Here is a 21,762-nt window from a genome sequence, read left to right as displayed (position 1 = left end):
CACTTCTGAAGGGAGGGAGGGAGGGGTTAAGTCTTGTAGGGAGAAAACGTAGGGATTTTATCAAAGAAAACATCCTGACTATGACACATCCACTTCTGAAGGGAGAGAGGGAGGGAGGGGTTAAGTCTTGTAGGGAGAAAATGTAGGCTTTACATCAAGGATTACATCAAAGAAAACATAACGCTGCTTACACTGACACATTCACCTCTGAACATACTGGAATGAGAAAGGGAAAGAGAGGGACAGAGGGTAGAGAGGAGAGAAAGGGAGAGAGAAAGAGAGAGGGGGACAGGGACAGAGGGTAGGAGAGGAGAGACAGAGAGAGAGAGAGCGCTCATTTCCTGTCGGCAGTGTCTGAGGAAGTGAGCCATGATGGAGCACAAGGTGAACATACTGGTCACCTAGTCCTGTCCACATCCAGACCATACTGTCCATTGATGTGTCCTAAATATCTCCCTATTCCCTTTGTAGTGCACTACTTCTGACCTGGGCCCATCCCACAGGGCTCTGGTCAAAAGTACTGTGGTATATAGAGACATGGTATCAATCACAAGACACAACGAACTGAAAGGAGTCACCTACAATTTCCCACATGGCAGCTTCTTGTCTTTGTTGCTAGGTATCTGACCGTTCAGAATCATAACAATGCACACCTTCCTGCCACATCGAAGCACGCACACAATTTTTGTGCCGTTGTCAGCCAACCCATCTATGGAGAATAGGGTGTCATTTGGGACACACCCCATTTCCTGTTTTCAATCGTTAATAACAATAATAATATTGTTATGAGCATGCAGTCCAACACATTCCAAAGGACCTGTAAAACATTCGAAAGGACCTGTAAAACATTCCAAAGAACCTGTAAAACATTCCAAAGGACCTGTAAAACATTCCAAAGGACCTGTAAAACATTCCAAAGGACCTGTAAAACATTCCAAAGGACCTGAAAAACATTCCAAAGAACCTGTAAAACATTCCAAAAGAACCTGTAAAACATTCCAAAAGAACCTGTAAAACATTCCAAAGAACCTGTAAAACATTCCAAAGAACCTGTAAAACTGTTAAATAAATGGAATAGACTCATTGTTTGGATGGATTTTAATATATTTTGTTCATATACATATGTATTTTTTTTTATTTTATTTAACCAGGTAGGCTAGTTGAGAACAAGTTCTCATTTGTATGTAATTGTACCTTTATTTAACTAGGCAAGTCAGTTAAGAACAAATTCTTATTTTCAATGACGGCCTAGGTACAGGCTGTCAGGGGCAGAAGGACAGATTAGTACCTTGTCAGCTCGGGATTTGAACTTGCAAACTTTCAGTTACTAGGCCAACACTCTAACCACTAGGCTACCCTGCCGCCCCAGTTACATGCAGAAGGAGTGTAATATTCTGAAGGTATACTGTTTGGGGGGGCGGGGGGCCCAGATGAGAATAGAATTGAATAATAAATATATTTTTCCTTTAGATACCCTGTCGTGTGTAGTACAAACTTAACAATCATGAGAATCGCTAGCCTGTTCACAATTATTTTGATGTGAATGAAATGGGCTGAAAATAGGTTGCAAATTGAATGTGGAAATCATCATTCATTTGTGGAGAAAAAAAAAAGAATTTGAATGAAAATACATGTTTTTTTTATGTGTTAAGTGTTATAAGTATAAGTGTTAAGTGTTAGATGAGACCCAGATACAGGTATTTATCTGACAGACCAATGACCAGGGTTTCTATCGTGTCAGTCAGTATGAGTATTATTGTGACTCTTCTGGTTTGACATACAGTACACTCTGCAGACCTCCATACACACACACACACACAAACACCACACACACACAAACACCACACACACACACACACACACCACACACACACAAACACCACACACAAACCACACACACACAAACCACACACACACAAACCACACACACACAAACACCACACACACAAACACCACACACACACCTATGCTATGTTGCCAATCTGGAAACCATCTCTGCTTTCTGGAACAGGCCTGCACCCCACACACACCACACGCACATGCACACATACAGACACACCACACACACACATACACACACTCACAAACATCACACACACACCGCACACAGACCATTCTCACACACACCACACACACACTTATGCTCTGTTGGTGATCTGGAATCCATCACTGCTTTCTGGAACAGGCCTGCACGACACACACACACAGGTGTGGCCTGGGGACTGGTTCACCCAAAAAACATTCACACATGTGTACATGTCGGCAGACAGGCAGACAGACAGGCAGGCAGGCAGGCAGGCAGGCACATACTCAAGCATTCTAACAGACTGCAATAAAAAGCCAAACTATATTTTACTGTTGATCCTTCTCCTGTCTCCATCTCCACAGGGCTAACAGTGTCCTCAGTAACAGTCTAATGTCTCCGTCTCCACAGGGCTAACAGTGTCCTCAGTAACAGTCTAATGTCTCCGTCTCCACAGGGCTAACAGTGTCCTCAGTAACAGTCTAATGTCTCCGTCTCCACAGGGCTAACAGTGTCCACAGGAACAGTCTAATGTCTCCGTCTCCACAGAGCTAACAGTGTCCTCAGTAACAGTCTAATGTCTCCGTCTCCACAGGGCTAACAGTGCCCACAGGAACAGACTAATGTCTCCGTCTCCACAGGGCTAACAGTGTCCTCAGTAACAGTCTAATGTCTCCGTCTCCACAGGGCTAACAGTGTCCTCAGTAACAGTCTAATGTCTCCGTCTCCACAGGGCTAACAGTGTCCTCAGTAACAGTCTAATGTCTCTGTCTCCACAGGGCTAACAGTGTCCTCAGTAACAGTCTAATGTCTCCGTCTCCACAGGGCTAACAGTGTCCTCAGTAACAGTCTAATGTCTCCGTCTCCACAGGGCTAACAGTGTCCACAGGAACAGTCTAATGTCTCCGTCTCCACAGGGCTAACAGTGTCCTCAGTAACAGTCTAATGTCTCCGTCTCCACAGGGCTAACAGTGTCCTCAGTAACAGTCTAATGTCTCTGTCTCCACAGGGCTAACAGTGTCCTCAGTAACAGTCTAATGTCTCCGTCTCCACAGGGCTAACAGTGTCCTCAGTAACAGTCTAATGTCTCCGTCTCCACAGGGCTAACAGTGTCCACAGGAACAGTCTAATGTCTCCGTCTCCACAGGGCTAACAGTGTCCTCAGTAACAGTCTAATGTCTCCGTCTCCACAGGGCTAACAGTGTCCTCAGTAACAGTCTAATGTCTCCGTCTCCACAGGGCTAACAGTGTCCTCAGTAACAGTCTAATGTCTCCGTCTCCACAGGGCTAACAGTGTCCTCAGTAACAGTCTAATGTCTCCGTCTCCACAGGGCTAACAGTGTCCTCAGTAACAGTCTAATGTCTCTGTCTCCACAGGGCTAACAGTGTCCTCAGTAACAGTCTAATGTCTCCGTCTCCACAGGGCTAACAGTGTCCACAGGAACAGACAAATGACAGACAAACATGTATGTATTTTCTAGCCATGCTGTTTCTATGGTAGAGCAAAAACAGGGTAAAAGTGTACAACTATTTAAGTGCAATGCTGTTTCAATATTGGAGCTCCAACAGGGTAAAAGTTGAAGTCTGAAGTTTACATACACTTAGGTAGGAGTCATTAATAAAACTTGTTTTTCAACCACTCCACAAATGTCTTGTTAACAAACTATGGTTTGACAAGTCGGTTAGGACATCTACTTTGTCCGTGACACAAGTCATTTTTCAACAATTGTTTACAGACAGATTATTTCACTTATAATTCTCTATATCACAATTCCAGTGGGTCAGAAGTTTACATACATTTAGTTGACTCTGCCTTTAAACAGCTTGGAAAATTCCAGAAAATTATGTAATGACTTTAGAAGCTTCTGATAGGCTAATTGGCATCATTTGAGTCATTGGAGGTGTACCTGTGGATGTGTTTCAAGGCCTACCTTCAAACTCAGTGCCTTTGCTTGACATCATGGGAAAATCAAAAGAAATCAACCAAGACCTCAGACAAATATTGTAGTCTTCCACAAGTCTGGTTCATCCTTGGGAGCAATTTCCAAACGCCTGAAGGTACCATGTTCATCTGTACAAACAATAGTGCGCAAGTATTAACACCATGGGACCACACAGCCATCATACCGCTCAGGAAGGAGACAAGTTCTGTCTCCAACAGATGAATGTACTTTGGTGCGAAAAGTGCAAATCAATCCCAGAACAACAGAAAAGGACCTTGTGAAGATACTGGAGGAAACAGTTACAAAAGTATCTATATCCACAGTAAAATGAGTCCTATATCGACCTAACCTGAAAGGCAGCTCAGCAAGGAAAAAGCCACTGCTCCAAAACCGCCATAAAAAGCCAGACTACGGTTTGCAACTGCACATTGGGACAAAGATCATACTTTTTAGAGAAATGTCTTCTGGTCTGATAAAACACAAATAGAACGGTTTGTCCATAATGACCATCATTATGTTTGGAGGAAAAAGGGGGAGGCTTGCAAGTCAAAGAACATCATCCCAACCGTGAAGCACGGGGGTATAACGGATTTCCTCCTCTTCGTCTGAGGAGGAGTAAGGACCAAAACGCAGCGTGGTAAGTGTCCATATTGATTTATTCAAAAAACACAACTGAACACTGGAACAAAATAATAAAGGTGAATCAACGAAACAGTTCTGTAAGGTGACAACACAAACTAGACAGAAAATAAACACCCACAAAACCCAGGTGGAAAAAGGCTACCTAAGTATGATTCTCAATCAGAGACAACTAAAGACACCTGCCTCTGATTGAGAACCATACTAGGCCGAACACAAAAACCAACATAGAAAAACAAACATAGACTGCCCACCCCAACTCAAGCCCTGACCATACCAAAACAAATAATAAAATAACAGAACTATGGTCAGAACCTGACAGGGGGTGGCAGCATCAGGTTGTGGGGGTGCTTTGCTGAAGGAAGGACTGGTGCACTTTACAAAATAGATAGCATCATGAGAAAGGAAAATTATGTGGATTCATTGAAGCAACATCTCAAGACATCAGTTAAAGCTTGGTCGCAAATGGGTCTTCCAAATGGACAATGATCCCAGCATACTTCCAAACTTGTGGCAAAATGCCTTAAGGACAACAAAGTCAAGGTTTTGGAATGGCCATCACAAAGCCCTGATCTCAATCATTTAGAAAATGCTTGGGCAGAACTGAAAAAGTGTGTGCTAGCAAGGAGGCCTACAAACCTTACTCAGTTACACCAGCTCTGCCAAAATACACCCAACTTATTGTGGGAAGCTTGTGGAAGGCTACCCGGAACGTTTGAACCAAGTTAAACAGTTTAAATGGAATGCTACCAAATACTACTTGAGTGTATGTAAACTTCTGACCCACTGGGAATGTGATGAAAGAAATAAAAGCTGAAATAAAACATTCTCTCTACTATTATTCTGACATTTCACATTCTTAAAATAAAGTGGTGATCTTAACTGACCTGAGACAGGGAATTTTTACTGGATTAAATATCCGTAACTGTGAGTTTAAATGTATTTTGCTAAGGTGTATGTAAACTTCCAACAACAACTGTATCTGTTCTAACCATGCTGTTTCTATAGTGGAGTTCTAACAGGGTAAGAGTGTATACCTCTTCTAACCATGCTGTCTCTATAGTGGAGCTCTAACAGGGTAAAAGTGCATATCTATTCTAACCATGCTGTTTCTATGGTGGAGCTCTAACAGGGTAAAAGTGTATATCTATTCTAACCATGCTGTTTCTATGGTGGAGCTCTAACAGCGTAAAAGTGTATATCTATTCTAACCATGCTGTTTCTATGGTGGAGTTCTAACAGGGTAAAAGTGCATATCTATTCTAACCATGCTGTTTCTATGGTGGAGCTCTAACAGCGTAAAAGTGGTAATCAGTGTTACAGTCTGCTTGATACTGGAAGGCAAAAAGGGACAGCATGTTCTCTCTCATACACACACACACACACACACAGACATATACAGAGACAGACACACACGCGCACGCACGCATGCTCGCACACACACACACACGCAGACATATACAGAGACAGACACACACACACACACACACACACACACACACACACACACACACACACACAGACAGACAGACAGACAGACAGACAGACAGACAGACAGACAGACAGACAGACAGACAGACAGACAGACAGACAGACAGACAGACAGACAGACAGACAGACAGACAGACAGACAGACAGACAGACAGACAGACAGACAGACAGACAGACAGACAGACAGACAGACAGACAGACAGACAGACAGACAGACAGACAGACAGACAGACAGACAGACAGACAGACACACACACACAGACAGACATATACAGACAGACACACACACACACAGACAGAGACACACACAGTATAGTTACCTTCGACACTGATCTACAGCCAAGAACCACCAGAACGCTTGGCTGGTTGATATGTTATGTGTTATTGGTCTCGCTGTCACTCAGAGCTGGTACTTGTGTCAGAACTCAGAAGTGTTCTAGTGGAAACAGAAATCCTGGCTGAATTTTTCTCACTGATTCTAGTATTGATTTTGGTCTCCTTTGGTGCATGAGGGGTTGAAGGGGTGTCACGGCTCTGACAGAGTTAATGGATAATCTATTTGGTGCATGTCTCTGCCTGTGTGTGTGTGTGTGTGTGTGTGTGTGTGTGTGTGTGTGTGTGTGTGTGTGTGTGTGTGTGTGTGTGTGTGTTTCGTGCTCTGCCAAATAGAACCGATAACACTGCCGTACACTGGAGAACAAACACTCGCACACAGATACACACACACACACACACACACACACACACAGATACACGCACACAGGAACACACACACACTAATGTTAATTTGGATACGTTCTTTACACTGAGACACAGTTCAGAGCTGGAGAAAAGGCAGGCCAACACTCACAAGGAGAAGGACTGAGAACCAGAACTCAGAACCAGACCGCAGACTACAACTGGCACCTGAGAAACCACTGATACACCAGAGTGGTTTATCATAATTGAACTGCTTCTCTGAGACAACCAGACCTCTTAATCATAACCAAGGTCCCTCTTCTTTCACATTCAAATCTTTCCCACAGGTCATATGTAGAAGACAATGTGTGCTCTGTAAATGTACTTTGTAAAATATGGGTTCGGAGACGTGTGGACTAAACTACTGTGCTCTTGGTAGGGTTTTATCAGATGAGTTTATCCAGGAATCTTTGCATGTCTGAATGTTTGCATGTATCATATCACAAGCTTTTCCTTGTAGTCTTCATTGACAGGAAGCCTTGCCATGCAAATATCTTCTGAAACATTTTTATAGACAGACCTTGATAGTGAGTTGGTTAGAATTTAAATCAGCTGTGTAGTACAACCAAAATGTTCTGGGGGGGGGGGGGGGGGGGGGTTACTACAACAACTACTGTAACCATGTCAGCAAATGACTGCTGTCTGAACACACATATCTGATTCGGTCACTTGTAACCTGTTTGGACAAAACTGATATGAGCATTAAGACCTGCAGTATGAACAAGGCTTGTAACCTGTTTGGACAAAACTGATATGAGCATTAAGACCTGCAGTATGAACAAGGCTTGTAACCTGTTTGGACAAAACTGATATGAGCATTAAGACCTGCAGTATGAACAAGGCTTGTAACCTGTTTGGACAAAACTGATATGAGCATTAAGACCTGCAGTATGAACAAGGCTTGTAACCTGTTTGGACAAAACTGATATGAGCATTAAGACCTGCAGTATGAACAAGGCTTGAGAGACCTTGGAAAGACGTAACTTGTAATGGAATTTAGCCCAACTCTTTAGTGTACACAGTATAAAATTTAGAATTGATCATGTTGCTATTTTAGACATTTTATAAACAAGAATGACATACTGACATATTGCAGTAAGAACAAAACTAAGAGAAACCTCCACATATTTGTTTATACAAGGAACTCAAGTAGGGTAATATTCAGACTGAGTTTATACTGCAAATGTCTAATTCAAAGGAACTCAAGTAGGGTAATATTCAGACTGAGTTTATACTGCAAATGTCTAATTCAAAGGAACTCAAGTAGGGTCATATTCAGACTGAGTTTATACTGCAAATGTCTAATTCAAAGGAACTCAAGTAGGGTAATATTCAGACTGAGTTTATACTGCAAATGTCTAATTCAAAGGAACTCAAGTAGGGTCACATTCAGACTGAGTTTATACTGCAAATGTCTAATTCAAAGGAACTCAAGTAGGGTCACATTCAGACTGAGTTTATACTGCAAATGTCTAATTCAAAGGAACTCAAGTAGGGTCATATTCAGACTGAGTTTATACTGCAAATGTCTAATTCAAAGATCTTGTCTTAAATATGTCCATATGACAGGGTGGGAAGAACGTCTAAAGCTCAGATCACACGTTATTTGGTCCAAAGTTAATCTTTTTTCCATTATGGTCTTGTACACCTAAGACATGCAGCTTTTCAGAGACCGATCCTGCTATTGAAACAAGCTGGAATCCTGTGCTGTTCTGCATGGAAAGAGAACAAACAGCAGAGTTGCTGGCAGTGTTGGCAGAGGGTTGTTAGTGGGAATAGTCCTTATTCACACTCACACACACGCATGGACACACATGGGCAAAGACCCGTGCCCGCGCGCACCTCCACACACACACACACACACACACACACTCAGGTTTTGTCAGTGGGAAAAGTCCTTCTGAGGCTGGGCCAGAAGATAAACCACATCATAAATCACCAGTAGGACTCATAACACCAGGCAGAGAGAAGAAATAACACAGATTTCATGAACTACCCTCCACGGTTATATCACCTTACAAACCAATTACACTCAGCTGGGAGAACTAACTCTTATGTATGTAACATACTGTATTAGCCTGGCTATTAACTCTAACTAGCAGGAAACAGTAAAGCCTTCACAGATTATGGTCTCATATTTTATTGAAATAGGAACATGTTTCATGAATATTTAGTGTATAATCCTGAATGAATTCCGAGTAATGATGAGTGAGTGTCGCGCCCTGACCTTAGAGAGACGTTTTATTTCTCTATTTGGTGAGGTCAGGGTGTGATGTGGGGTGGGCATTCTATGTTTTGTATTTCTTTGTGTTTGGCTGAATGTGGTTGCCAATCAGAGGCAGCTGTCTATCGTTGTCTCTGATTGGGAATCATACTTAGGCAGCCTGTTTTGCCACCTTAGTGGTGGGTAGTTGTCTGTGTTAGTGGCCTGTACAGCCCTAGTCAGCTGCATGGTCGTCTTTGGTGTTTCTTGCTTTGCTGGTGACATTCTAAATAGAGGATAATGTACGCCCACCACGCTGCACCTTGGTCCCGTCATTTCCCTGACGACGTTTGTGACAGACGCACAAATATCATACCCACAAGTCATGCTAACCTCTCACTATTACAATAACAGGGGAGGTTAGTATTTTATATCATACCCACGAGTCATGGTAACCTCTCACTATTACAATAACAGGGGAGGTTAGTATTTTATATCATACCCACGAGTCATGCTAACCTCTCACCATTACAATAACAGGGGAGGTTAGCATTTTGTATCATACCCACGAGTCATGGTAACCTCTCACCATTACAATAACAGGGGAGGTTAGCATTTTATATCATACCCACAAGTCATGGTAACCTCTCACCATTACAATAACAGGGGAGGTTAGTATTTCATATCATACCCACTAGTCATGCTAACCTCTCACCATTACAATAACAGGGGAGGTTAGTATTTTATATCATACCCACAAGTCATGGTAACCTCTCACCATTACAATAACAGGGGAGGTTAGTATTTTATATCATACCCCCAAGTCATGGTAACCTCTCACCATTACAATAACAGGGGAGGTTAGCATTTTATATCATACCCCCAAGTCATGGTAACCTCTCACCATTACAATAACAGGGGAGGTTAGCATTTCATATCATACCCACAAGTCATGCTAACCTCTCACCATTACAATAACAGGGGAGGTTAGTATTTTATATCATGCCCCCAAGTCATGGTAACCTCTCACCATTACAATAACAGGGGAGGTTAGCATTTTATATCATACCCCCAAGTCATGGTAACCTCTCACCATTACAATAACAGGGGAGGTTAGTATTTTATATCATACCCACAAGTCATGGTAACCTCTCATCATTACAATAACAGGGGAGGTTAGCATTTTATATCATACCCCCAAGTCATGGTAACCTCTCACCATTACAATAACAGGGGAGGTTAGCATTTTATATCATACCCCCAAGTCATGGTAACCTCTCACCATTACAATAACAGGGGAGGTTAGCATTTTTTGGGGGGTATGCTATTTGTGCATCTGTAATTTTGTCACTGATCATTTTTCATGATTCATTTAGGACTCTCCGTGATCATGGTACCGTTCACATTAATGTAGAAGTGTAAAAAAATATATATTCCTTTCTATTGGGCAAAAAAATTATCTGAAACATAATCAAAACAAACAGAAAATGCATTGAAAAATGTGTAGTCACAAGCTTGTGTGCATGTGTAGTCATTGTGTGCTATGAACATGGGAACATGTGACAGTGAGAAAGTTAAAACGAATATGAGTAAATTTGTCCGAATACTGTTGGTCCCCTAAAATGTGTGGACTATGTACAAAAAGTGCAGTCATTTCAAAACTGTAAACCCAAAACCAAGGTCAAATTAAAGCTGACAACTACTATGAAGTTAGATTCATTGTACAGTGCCTTGCGAAAGTATTCGGCCCCCTTGAACTTTGCGACCTTTTGCCACATTTCAGGCTTCAAACATAAAGATATAAAACTGTATTTTTTTTGTGAAGAATCAACAACAAGTGGGACACAATCATGAAGTGGAATGACATTTATTGGATATTTCAAACTTTTTTAACAAATCAAAAACTGAAAAATTGGGCGTGCAAAATTATTCAGCCCCCTTAAGTTAATACTTTGTAGCGGCACCTTTTGCTGCGATTACAGCTGTAAGTCGCTTGGGGTATGTCTCTATCAGTTTTGCACATCGAGAGACTAACATTTTTTCCATTCCTCCTTACAAAACAGCTCAAGCTCAGTGAGGTTGTATGGAGAGCATTTGTGAACAGCAGTTTTCAGTTCTTTCCACAGATTCTCGATTGGATTCAGGTCTGGACTTTGACTTGGCCATTCTAACACCTGGATATGTTTATTTTTGAACCATTCCATTGTAGATTTTGCTTTATGTTTTGGATCATTGTCTTGTTGGAAGACAAATCTCCGTCCCAGTCTCAGGTCTTTGCTTTTACGCCAAACATAACGTTTTGCATTGTTGCCAAAAAGTTAAATTTTGGTTTCATCTGACCAGAGCACCTTCTTCCACATGTTTGGTGTGTCTCCCAGGTGGCTTGTGGCAAACTTTAAACGACACTTTTTATGGATATCTTTAAGAAATGGCTTTCTTCTTGCCACTCTTCCATAAAGGCCAGATTTGTGCAATATACGACTGATTGTTGTCCTATGGACAGAGTCTCCCACCTCAGCTGTAGATCTCTGCAGTTCATCCAGAGTGATCATGGGCCTCTTGGCTGCATCTCTGATCAGTCTTCTCCTTGTATGAGCTGAAAGTTTAGAGGGACGGCCAGGTCTTGGTAGATTTGCAGTGGTCTTATACTCCTTCCATTTCAATATTATCGCTTGCACAGTGCTTCTTGGGATGTTTAAAGCGTGGGAAATCTTTTTGTATCCAAATCCGGCTTTAAACTTCTTCACAACAGTATCTCGGACCTGCCTGGTGTGTTCCTTGTTCTTCATGATGCTCTCTGCGCCTTTAACGGACCTCTGAGACTATCACAGTGCAGGTGCATTTATACGGAGACTTGATTACACACAGGTGGATTGTATTTATCATCATTAGTCATTTAGGTCAACATTGGATCATTCAGAGATCCTCACTGAACTTCTGGAGAGAGTTTGCTATACTGAAAGTAAAGGGGCTGAATAATTTTGCACGCCCAATTTTTCAGTTTTTGATTTGTTAAAGAAGTTTGAAATATCCAATAAATGTCATTCCACTTCATGATTGTGTCCCACTTGTTGTTGATTCTTCACAAAAAAATACAGTTTTATATCTTTATGTTTGAAGCCTGAAATGTGGCAAAAGGTCGCAAAGTTCAAGGGGGCCGAATACTTTCGCAAGGCACTGTATAATTTCAAATCCAAAGTGCTAGACTAGAGAGCCAAAACAACAACAACATGTGTCACTATCCCAATACTTCTGGAGCTCACTGTGTATCATATGGTAATATGGTCGCAACTCGGTTTCCACAGTTTGTGGTCAGTGACCACATATCCTGTCTTCTCTTGAGAGCCAGATCTGCCTATGGCAAATCAAATCAAATCAAATCAAATCAAATGTATTTATATAGCCCTTTGTACATCAGCTGATATCTCAAAGTGCTGTACAGAAGTGCTGTACAGTGCCGGGTGGAGATTATAACAGAACATGGCCAAGATGTTCAAATGTTCATAAATGACCAGCATGGTTGAATAATAATAAGGCAGAACAGTTGAAAGAAACTGGAGCAGCAGCATGGCCAGGTGGACTGGTGACAGCAAGGAGTCATCATGTCAGGTAGTCCTGGGGCATGGTCCTAGGGCTCAGGTCCTCCGAGAGAGAGAGAGAGAAAGAGAGAAAGAGAGAATTAGAGAACGCACACTTAGATTCACACAGGACACCGAATAGGACAGGAGAAGTACTCCAGATATAACAAACTGACCCTAGCCCCCCGACGCATAAACTACTGCAGCATAAATACTGGAGGCTGAGACAGGAGGAGTCAGGAGACAGTGTGGCCCCATCCGAGGACATCCCCGGACAGGGCCAAACAGGAAGGATATAACCCCACCCACTTTGCCAAAGCACAGCCCCCACACCACTAGAGGGATATCTTCAACCACCAACTTACCATCCTGAGACAAGGCTGAGTATAGCCCACAAAGACCTCCGCCACGGCACAACCCAAGGGGGGGGAGGGGCGCCAACCCAGACAGGATGACCACATCAGTGACTCAACCCACTCAGGTGACGCACCCTCAATCAAAATCAAATCAAATGTATTTATAAAGCCCTTCTTACATCAGCTGATGTCTCAAAGGGCTGTACAGAAACCAAGCCTAAAACCCCAAACAGCAAGCAATGCAGGTGTAGAAGTACGGTGGCTATGAAAAAGAAACCTAGAGAGGAACCAGGCTATGAGGGGTGGCCTCTTCTGGCTGTGCCGGGTGGCGATTATAACAGAACATGGCCAAGATCAAGTTCAAATGTTCATAGATGAACAGCAGGGTCAAATAATAATAATCACAGTGGTTGTCGAGGGTGCAACAGGTCAGCACCTCAGGAGTAAATGTCAGTTGGCTTTTCATAGCCGATCATTCAGAGTATCTCTACCACTCCTGCTGTCTCTAGAGAGTTGGAAACAGCAGGTCTGGGACAGGTAGCACATCTGGTGACCAGGCCAGGGTTCCATAGCCGCAGGCAGAACAGTTGAAACTGGAGCAACAGCACGGACAGGTGTACTGGGGACAGCAAGGAATCATCAGGCCAGGTAGTCCTGAGGCATGGTCCTAGGGCTCAGGTCCTCCGAGAGAGCGAAAGAGAGAATTAGAGAGAGGATACTTAAATTTACACAGGACACCGGATAAGACAGGAGAAATACTCCAGATATAAGCCCCCCAACACACAAACTACTGCAGCATAAATACTGGAGGCTGAGACAGGAGGGGTCAGGAAACCCTGTGGCCCTGTTCGACAATACCCCCGGACAGGGATAAACAGGCAGGATATAACCCTACCCACTTTGCCAAAGCACAGCCCCCACACCACTAGAGGGATATCTTCAACCACCAACTTACCATCCTGAGTATAGCCCACAAAGATCTCTGCTACGGCACAACCCAAGAGGGGGGCACCAACCCCGACAGGAAGATCATGTCAGTGACTCAACCCACTCGTGTGACTCACCCCTCCAAGGGTCGGCATGGAAGAGGCAACCTCTCTCAATAGCAAGGCTATACTCACTTAGTCTGTACATTGTCAAGACTTTTCTTCATTATGAGTCAGTTACATTGGTAAAGTATTCTGCCACTGTGTACTCTCTGTTTAGGGCCAAATAGCATTCCAGCATGCTCAGTTTTTTTTCTTGATTCTTTCCAATGTTTCAAGTAGCTCTCATTAAATTGTCTCATAACTTGGTTGGGTCAAATTAGGTTGCTGTCTTGGGGCTATGTGGTGTCTATTTATATTTGTGAATAGAGCCCCAGAATCAGCTGGCTGAGGGGACTCTTCTCTAGGTTCATCTCTCTGTAGGTTGAGGCATCACTTTCCTTTAGATGGTTGTGGAATTTAAGGGCACTTTTATAGATTTGGATAATTAGTCGCTAAAGTCCTAATTCTGCTCTGCATGCATTATTGTCTCCCTCTCAAAGTCTCTCTTCCCCTCTGTTCAAACTCACCTCACTGCAGCCTTCAGCGCTCCCATCAGGCTAGGCATATGATTGGCTGAGGTCATGCTATGATGTCATCGCTGAATCTTATAAGGGTTCTGACAGACAGCCTGGGAGCGACATTAGCAGAAACACTGCACGGCACTGAGGGAGAAAGCGAGACAGAAAGAGAGAGAGAGAGTGACAGAGAGAGCTAGTGTAAGAGCAAAAGAGAGGGGGAGCTGACAGAAGGATGTGGGAAACTATACACTGAGGAACTACTCAAACCTGAAGAAGACTTTTATGACAACGTATATGGGAGGTTGTACAGGGACCACAACCTGTGGAGGTTTGTACATGTATTGTTTATTTGTTTGTTTCTGTCTGCTGTTGTCATGGACAACAGGTTATTTAAGTCATGGTTATTTCACTCAAGTTACCCATTGTTCCATCCTGAAGGTTCTAAGCCCCTCACGCGGTTTCTCTCTCTCTCCCTCTCTCCCTCTGCCTCTTTCCCTCTCTCTTTACCCCTCTCTTTCCCTCTCTCTCTCTCCCTCCCTCTTTCCCTCTCTCTCTCCCTCTTTCCATCTCTCCCACTCTTCCTCTCTCTCTCCCACTTTCCCTCTTTCCCTCTCTCCCGCTCTCCCTCTCTCCCTCTTTCGCTCCCTCTTTCCCTCTCTCCCGCTCTTCCTCTCTCTCTCCCTCTTTCCCTCTTTCCCTCTCTCCCGCTTTCCCTCTTTCCCTCTTTCCCTCTCTCCCGCTTTCCCTCTTTCTTTCTCTCTCTCCCTCTTTCCCTCCCTCTCTCCCTCTCTCTCTCTCTCTTTCCCTCTCTCTTTACCTCTCTCTTTCCCTCTCTCTCTCCCTCCCTCCCTCTCTCCCTCTCTCTCTCCCTCTCTCTCTCCCTCTTTCCCTCGCTCTCTCCCTCTATCTTTTTTGTAGCTTAACCTGCTTCTTGTTTTTACCCGTCTCTTTCTCTCTCTCCATCTCTCTTTCTCTCTTTCCCTCTCTCTTTCTCTCTCTCTTTCCCTCTCTCTTTCTCTCCCTCCATCTCTCTTTCTCTCTCTCCATCTCTCTTTCTCTCTCTCCCTCTCTCTTTCTTTCTCTCCATCTCCTACCTCTAGACAATGGGCAGCTGCACCCCCCCTGTGCCTTCCCTCAACGTCACCGAGTCAGCCAACACATCATGGGCCGGGGCGGCTGGCGGCGAACCAGGTTACAGTGAGGTGGAGATGGTCCTCCTAGGCATGGTTATGTCACTGCTGGTCGTTGGCATCGTGTTTGGCAACATCCTGGTCATCATAGCCATCTACCGGTTCCAGAGACTGCAGAACATCACCAACTGCTTCATCACCTCTCTGGCCTGTGCCGACCTGGTCATGGGTCTCATTGTGGTGCCGTTCGGCGCCTGCTACATCATCTTCAACACCTGGCACTTCGGCAGCTTCTGGTGTGAGTTCTGGACTGCCACGGACGTGTTGTGTGTGACGGCCAGCATCGAGACGCTCTGCGTGATAGCGCTGGACCGTTACCTGGCCATAACCTCTCCGTTCCGCTACCAGTCTCTGCTGACCAAGTGTAAGGCACGCGTGGTGGTCCTGCTGGTGTGGGTGATCGCTGGACTCATCTCCTTCTTACCCATCCACATGAAGTGGTGGATCAGTGACGACGCGGAGGCGAAGGCCTGCATCCAGAACAGCAACTGCTGTGACTTCAACACCAACACAGCCTACGCCATCACCTCCTCCATCATCTCCTTCTACATCCCCTTAGTCGTCATGGTGTTTGTCTACAGCCGCGTGTTCCAGGAGGCCAAGCAGCAACTACGCAAGATCGACCGCAGCGAGGGGCGCTTCCACGCCCATAACAACAACAACGCAGGAGGAGGAGGAGGGGTGGAGAATAACAATGAGAGCCGAGGAGTTGGAGGAGGCTTCAGGAAGACCAAGTTCTGCCTGCGGGAACACAAGGCCCTGAAGACCCTCGGGATCATCATGGGGATCTTCACACTGTGCTGGCTACCCTTCTTCGTCCTCAACGTGGTGGTAGCCATCTGGAAGGTAGGGGACATCGGACTCGCCTTCAGGATACTCAACTGGATAGGTTACGCCAACTCCGCATTCAACCCCTTGATCTACTGCAGGAGCCCTGAGTTCAGATATGCATTCAAGGAGATCCTGTGCATCAAGAAGGTCCGGTTCCCCAACATAGGGCCTACTAATGGATACGTGTACAGCGGACACAGCTGGCAGAGTGAGCAGCAGGGAGGGAGGAGTAAGGGGAGCTCGGAGGACAGTGACCCAGCTGCAGACGGGAGCTCAGGGAGGGGAGAGGCGGGTGGGGGTGGAGCTGCAGACGGAACGGATCCGAACGGGAACTGCAGTAAAGGGTTAACAATTGTACTTTAACCCCCTCACCTTGCTAAGGGAAGTGAACAACCTTTGGAACAGACAGACATGTTTCAGGGTTATCGTCCATTGTCACTTCACCAAGTCACTGAGATGAGACGGGATGGAAGGAAAGAGGATGAATGGTGAGCGGGTAGCACAGGTGAGACTAGATTGAGGACAGGAGAGGAATTTGTTACATTTCACCGGTAGGTTTGCAAGTTGAATGTATATTTAGAGAGAGAGAGATCATGTAGATTGTTTCATCTACCTCACCTTGTTGTTTAAGATACGTTCTTATCATGCATCATGTAGCATCTAAATATGTCAGAAACCACAGAAACCACAGAAACCAGACTGGCTCATAAATCCGAAAGATCGTTTTACTCTGTGTCCACCCCCATACATGAAATGTTTGCACACATGAATGTATGGCATATATCATCATGAATAATTGGTGAGAGAGAGAGAGAGAGAGAGAGAGAGAGAGAGAGAGAGAGGGAGAGAGAGAGAGAGAGAGAGAGAGAGAGAGAGAAAGAGAGAGAGAGGGAGACCCAGAGAGACAGGGAGTCAGAGAGAGAGAGCAAGAGAGAGCGAGAGAGAGCGAGAGAGAAAGAGACAGAGGGAGACCCAGAGAGACAGAGAGAGAGAGCGAGAGAGATAGAGACAGAGAGAGAGAGAGACAGAGTATGAGAGAGCGAGACCGATAAAGAGAGAGAGAGACAGAGACTGAGAGAGTGAGACAGATAAAGAGAGAGGGAGACAGAGAGAGACAGAGACAGAGGGAGAGAGAGAGGGAGAAATAGAGAGACAGACAGAGGAAGAGAGAGAGAGAGACAGAGACAGAGACTGAGAGAGAGAGAGACAGAGACAGAGAGAGACAGAGACAGAGACTTAGAGAGAGACAGATAAAGAGAGAGACAGATAAAGAGAGAGAAAGAGAGACAGAGAAAGAGGGAGAGAGAGATGGAGAGAGACAGAGACAGAGAGAGAGAGAGAGACAGAGGCTGAGAGAGAGAGACAGATAAATACAGAGAGAGACAGATAAAGAAAGAGAAAGATCCTGGTCCAAATGGACCATGTTCCATTTGTTTTTCCATGGACCATTTTCTTGAGTTTCACACATCATTTTTTTTGGGGGGGGGGGAGTTGGGCACACGTGGCTTTTTGCATTCAATGACTTAACTGTCAATTTATCATCGCTGCTCTGCCACACCTCCCCTAGCCTTAATGATCTGAGCCAGTGTCACATCAGCCCTCCCGTCACCTCTCTCCTCTCGTCAACTCTCTGCTCTATCTTTACCCTTCTACACAGAATATCATTTCCTCTCCCAAGTCTCCGGGTGTCTCTATCAGAAGTCAGTGGTTAGTTTGTGGTTTGTTGACTGGATCTGTCGTTGTCGTTCTGGGAAGTAGCCATGTTTACTGAGAGCAGAGTCAGTAGTTTCCTCAGTGATCGGAGGGAAGGGTACAGACTGACTCCATGGAATAACAAACAGTCTGTGGAACCAGGCCAGAGATAACAGTGTCCCTGTCTCCTGCCGTAGAGGTGCTGCTTACAGGACCCAGGCAGGCTGTGTCTGAAATGACACCCCAGTCCCTATCTCTTGCAGTACTTTTGACCAGGGCCCTATACGGTCAGACCAGTCAACATGCATGAGACAGCGATTGAGATGTTTCTAATCAGGGTGTGATCGCTGGTGGGTCTTTGGTTCTCTGTGAAGTTTTTCCAACGTGAACAGAATTCTAGATCGTTCAGGATATCTGTGCAATGATCCGACGAGACAATTACCTATTTCAACAGCTGTTGATGATGTCTGTATCAATTAGTTTCCCTCTCTTTATCTCTTTCTTTTTCTCTGTATCTATCTCTGTGTCTATATCTGTGTCTATCTCTGTAGTTCTCCCTGTATCTATCTCCTCTCCCATTTCTCTTTCTTTCTTTCTTTCTTTCTTTCTCTTTCTTTCTTTCTCTTTCTTTCTTTCTTTCTGTCTTTCTTTCTTTCTCTCTCCCTTTCTCTCTCACCAGGAAATTCCTGTGTTGTTGCAGGGCTGAGCCCGGTCCAGGCCGATAAACAGGGGATAAATCCATTATCTCTGCTGTTTAGTTAGGGAATCAGACGACTCCCTCCCTCCTAAACAACAGTCACATGCAGGGAGCGATCTCTAGATTAGGATGTATAACATTTTTCCAGTATGACAGACGGTTAGCAGGAGGAGCACAGGGCTCAGGTCTCTAATGGGATATCTATTCCCCATACTCCTCTAGTCTCTAATGGGACATTTATTCCCCATACTCCTCAAGTCTCTAATGGGACATCTATTCCCCATACAACTCAAGTCTCCAATGGGATATCTATTCCCCATACAACTCAAGTCTCCAATGGGACATCTATTCCCCATACTCCTCATGTCTCTAATGGGACATCTATTCCCTATACTCATCAAGTCTTTAATGGCACATCTATTCCCCAAGTCTCTAATGGGACATCTATTCCCCATACTCCTCAAGTCTCTAATGGGACATCTATTCCCCATACTCCTCAAGTCTTTAATGGCACATCTATTCCCCATACTCCTCAAGTCTCTAATGGCACATCTATTCCCCAAGTGTCTGCGGCTGTGTCCCAAATTATACCCAAGTTTACTCACCATAAGGATACTTCCCCTAGCTGTTTTACTCATAACCCTGACCAATTCCCCTAGCTGTTTTAGACATAACCCTGACCAATTCCCCTAGCTGTTTTACACATAACCATGACTAATTTCCCTAGCTGTTTTAGACATAACCCTGACCAATTCCCCTAGCTGTTTTACTCATAACCCTGACCAATTCCCCTAGCTGTTTTAGACATAACCCTGACCAATTCCCCTACCTGTTTTACTCATAACCCTGACCAATTACCCTAGCTGTTTTAGACATAACCCTGACCAATTCCCCTAGCTGTTTTAGACATAACCCTGACCAATTCCCCAAGCTGTTTTAGACATAACCCTGACCAATTCCCCTAGCTGTTTTACTCATAACCCTGACCAATTCCCCTAGCTGTTTTAGACATAACCCTGACCAATTCCCCTAGCTGTTTTAGACATAACCCTGACCAATTCCCCTAGCTGTTGTAGACATAACCCTGACCAATTCCCCTAGCTGTTTTAGACATAACCCTGACCAATTCCCCTAATTGTTTTACTCATAACCCTGACCAATTACCCTAATTGTTTTACTCATAACCCTGACCAATTCCCCTAGCTGTTTTAGACATAACCCTGACCAATTCCCCTAATTGTTTTACTCATAACCCTGACCAATTCCCCTAGCTGTTTTAGACATAACCCTGACCAATTCCCCTAATTGTTTTACTCATAACCCTGACCAATTACCCTAGCTGTTTTACTCATAACCCTGACCAATTCCCCTAGCTGTTTTAGACATAACCATGACCAATTCCCCTATAGGTTTTACTCATAACCCTGACCAATTCCCCTAGCTGTTTTAGACATAACCCTGACCAATTCCCCTAGCTGTTTTAGACATAACCCTGACCAATTCCCCTAGCTGTTTTAGACATAACCCTGACCAATTCCCCTATAGGTTTTAGACATAACCCTGACCAATTCCCCTATAGGTTTTAGACATAACCCTGACCAATTCCCCTATAGGTTTTACTCATAACCCTGACCAATTCCCCTAGCTGTTTTAGACATAACCCTGACCAATTCCCCTAGCTGTTTTAGACATAACCCTGACCAATTCCCCTAGCTGTTTTAGACATAACCCTGACCAATTCCCCTAGCTGTTTTAGACATAACCCTGACCAATTCCCCTATAGGTTTTAGACATAACCCTGACCAATTCCCCTATAGGTTTTAGACATAACCCTGACCAATTCCCCTATAGGTTTTACTCATAACCCTGACCAATTCCCCTAGCTGTTTTAGACATAACCCTGACCAATTCCCCTAGCTGTTTTAGACATATCCCAGACCAATTCCCCTAGCTGTTTTACACATAAGCCTGATCAATTCTCCTAGCTGTTTTACACATAACCCTGACCAATTCCCCTAGCTGTTTTAGACATAACCCTGACCAATTCCCCTAGCTGTTTTAGACATATCCCAGACCAATTCCCCTAGCTGTTTTACACATAAGCCTGATCAATTCTCCTAGCTGTTTTACACATAACCCTGACCAATTCCCCTAGCTGTAGACAGTCTTGTGATCAACTCAACAGTATGCTGTGATCATAGTAGTTCCACGTTAAATGTAGCTTCTGTCGGCCTGGCTTTCCTCTACCTGTCTATAACAGTGTTAGTGTCCTGTGTGTGTGTGTGTGTGTGTGTGTGTGTGTGTGTGTGTGTGTGTGTGTGTGTGTGTGTGTGTGTGGCTTTCCGTCTCAAGTGTTGTCAGCTAACGGTGTTGAAACTGTGAATTTTGTTATTTTGCAGGAACATCTTTGTCCTGTACTGAAGCTTTGGCAGGCACCACTTGTTGTCAAAAGTCCTGCTGCACAAAACATAAGTCAATATGGGTCCAAGTTTTTTTATTGGATTTTGTGTTTATATTCATAAATACATGGTGAAAGCAATAATTGTTTTTATTTTCGTTACTTTATGTAATGTTCAAATTTAGTAACCATTTCCCTACGTTTGCAGTAGTAGCTTACAAAAAACAAAATTTTTACAAAAAAGACACATCGGTTTAGACTTTGATCCATGGACATCTAGAACCCACATTTGAATGAATGCAAAAGCTTGTATGTGTGCTCTGTATGTGTTTCCGTGTATTGAACATTTGTGCTGTTTTTTAATACTGTGGTCTGCTGTGTTTCATGTGTTTTGTAAATCTCTGTGACGATTTTTTAATACTATAGTCTGATGTGTT

At 44.1% G+C, this 21,762-nt stretch overlaps 1 protein-coding gene across 2 annotated transcripts; it reads left to right on the top strand.

The window, feature by feature from the left end:
• Window positions 1-14,635: 14,635 nt before the first annotated feature.
• adrb2a (adrenoceptor beta 2, surface a) lies at window positions 14,636-17,391 on the top strand. 2 transcript variants are annotated; one of them, XM_021583370.3, is made up of 2 exons: window positions 14,636-14,845; window positions 15,618-17,391. In XM_021583370.3, exon 2 carries the CDS (start codon window positions 15,621-15,623, stop codon window positions 16,899-16,901), a length of 1,281 nt encoding a protein of 426 aa, XP_021439045.1. In that variant the 5' UTR covers window positions 14,636-14,845; window positions 15,618-15,620; the 3' UTR covers window positions 16,902-17,391. The 2 variants fall into 2 exon arrangements, with proteins under 2 accessions (XP_021439045.1, XP_090076273.1); XM_090220147.1 differs by having other exon boundaries at window positions 14,639-14,845; window positions 15,436-17,391.
• The last annotated feature ends 4,371 nt before the right edge of the window (window positions 17,392-21,762 follow it).

This window comes from Oncorhynchus mykiss, chromosome 25, assembly GCF_057628025.1.
Source record: "Oncorhynchus mykiss isolate SJ-2025 chromosome 25, ASM5762802v1, whole genome shotgun sequence".
Classification (NCBI taxonomy): domain Eukaryota; kingdom Metazoa; phylum Chordata; class Actinopteri; order Salmoniformes; family Salmonidae; genus Oncorhynchus; species Oncorhynchus mykiss.
Note: the sequence above shows the minus strand (reverse complement) of the source record. Positions and strands in the feature narration are given on the sequence as shown.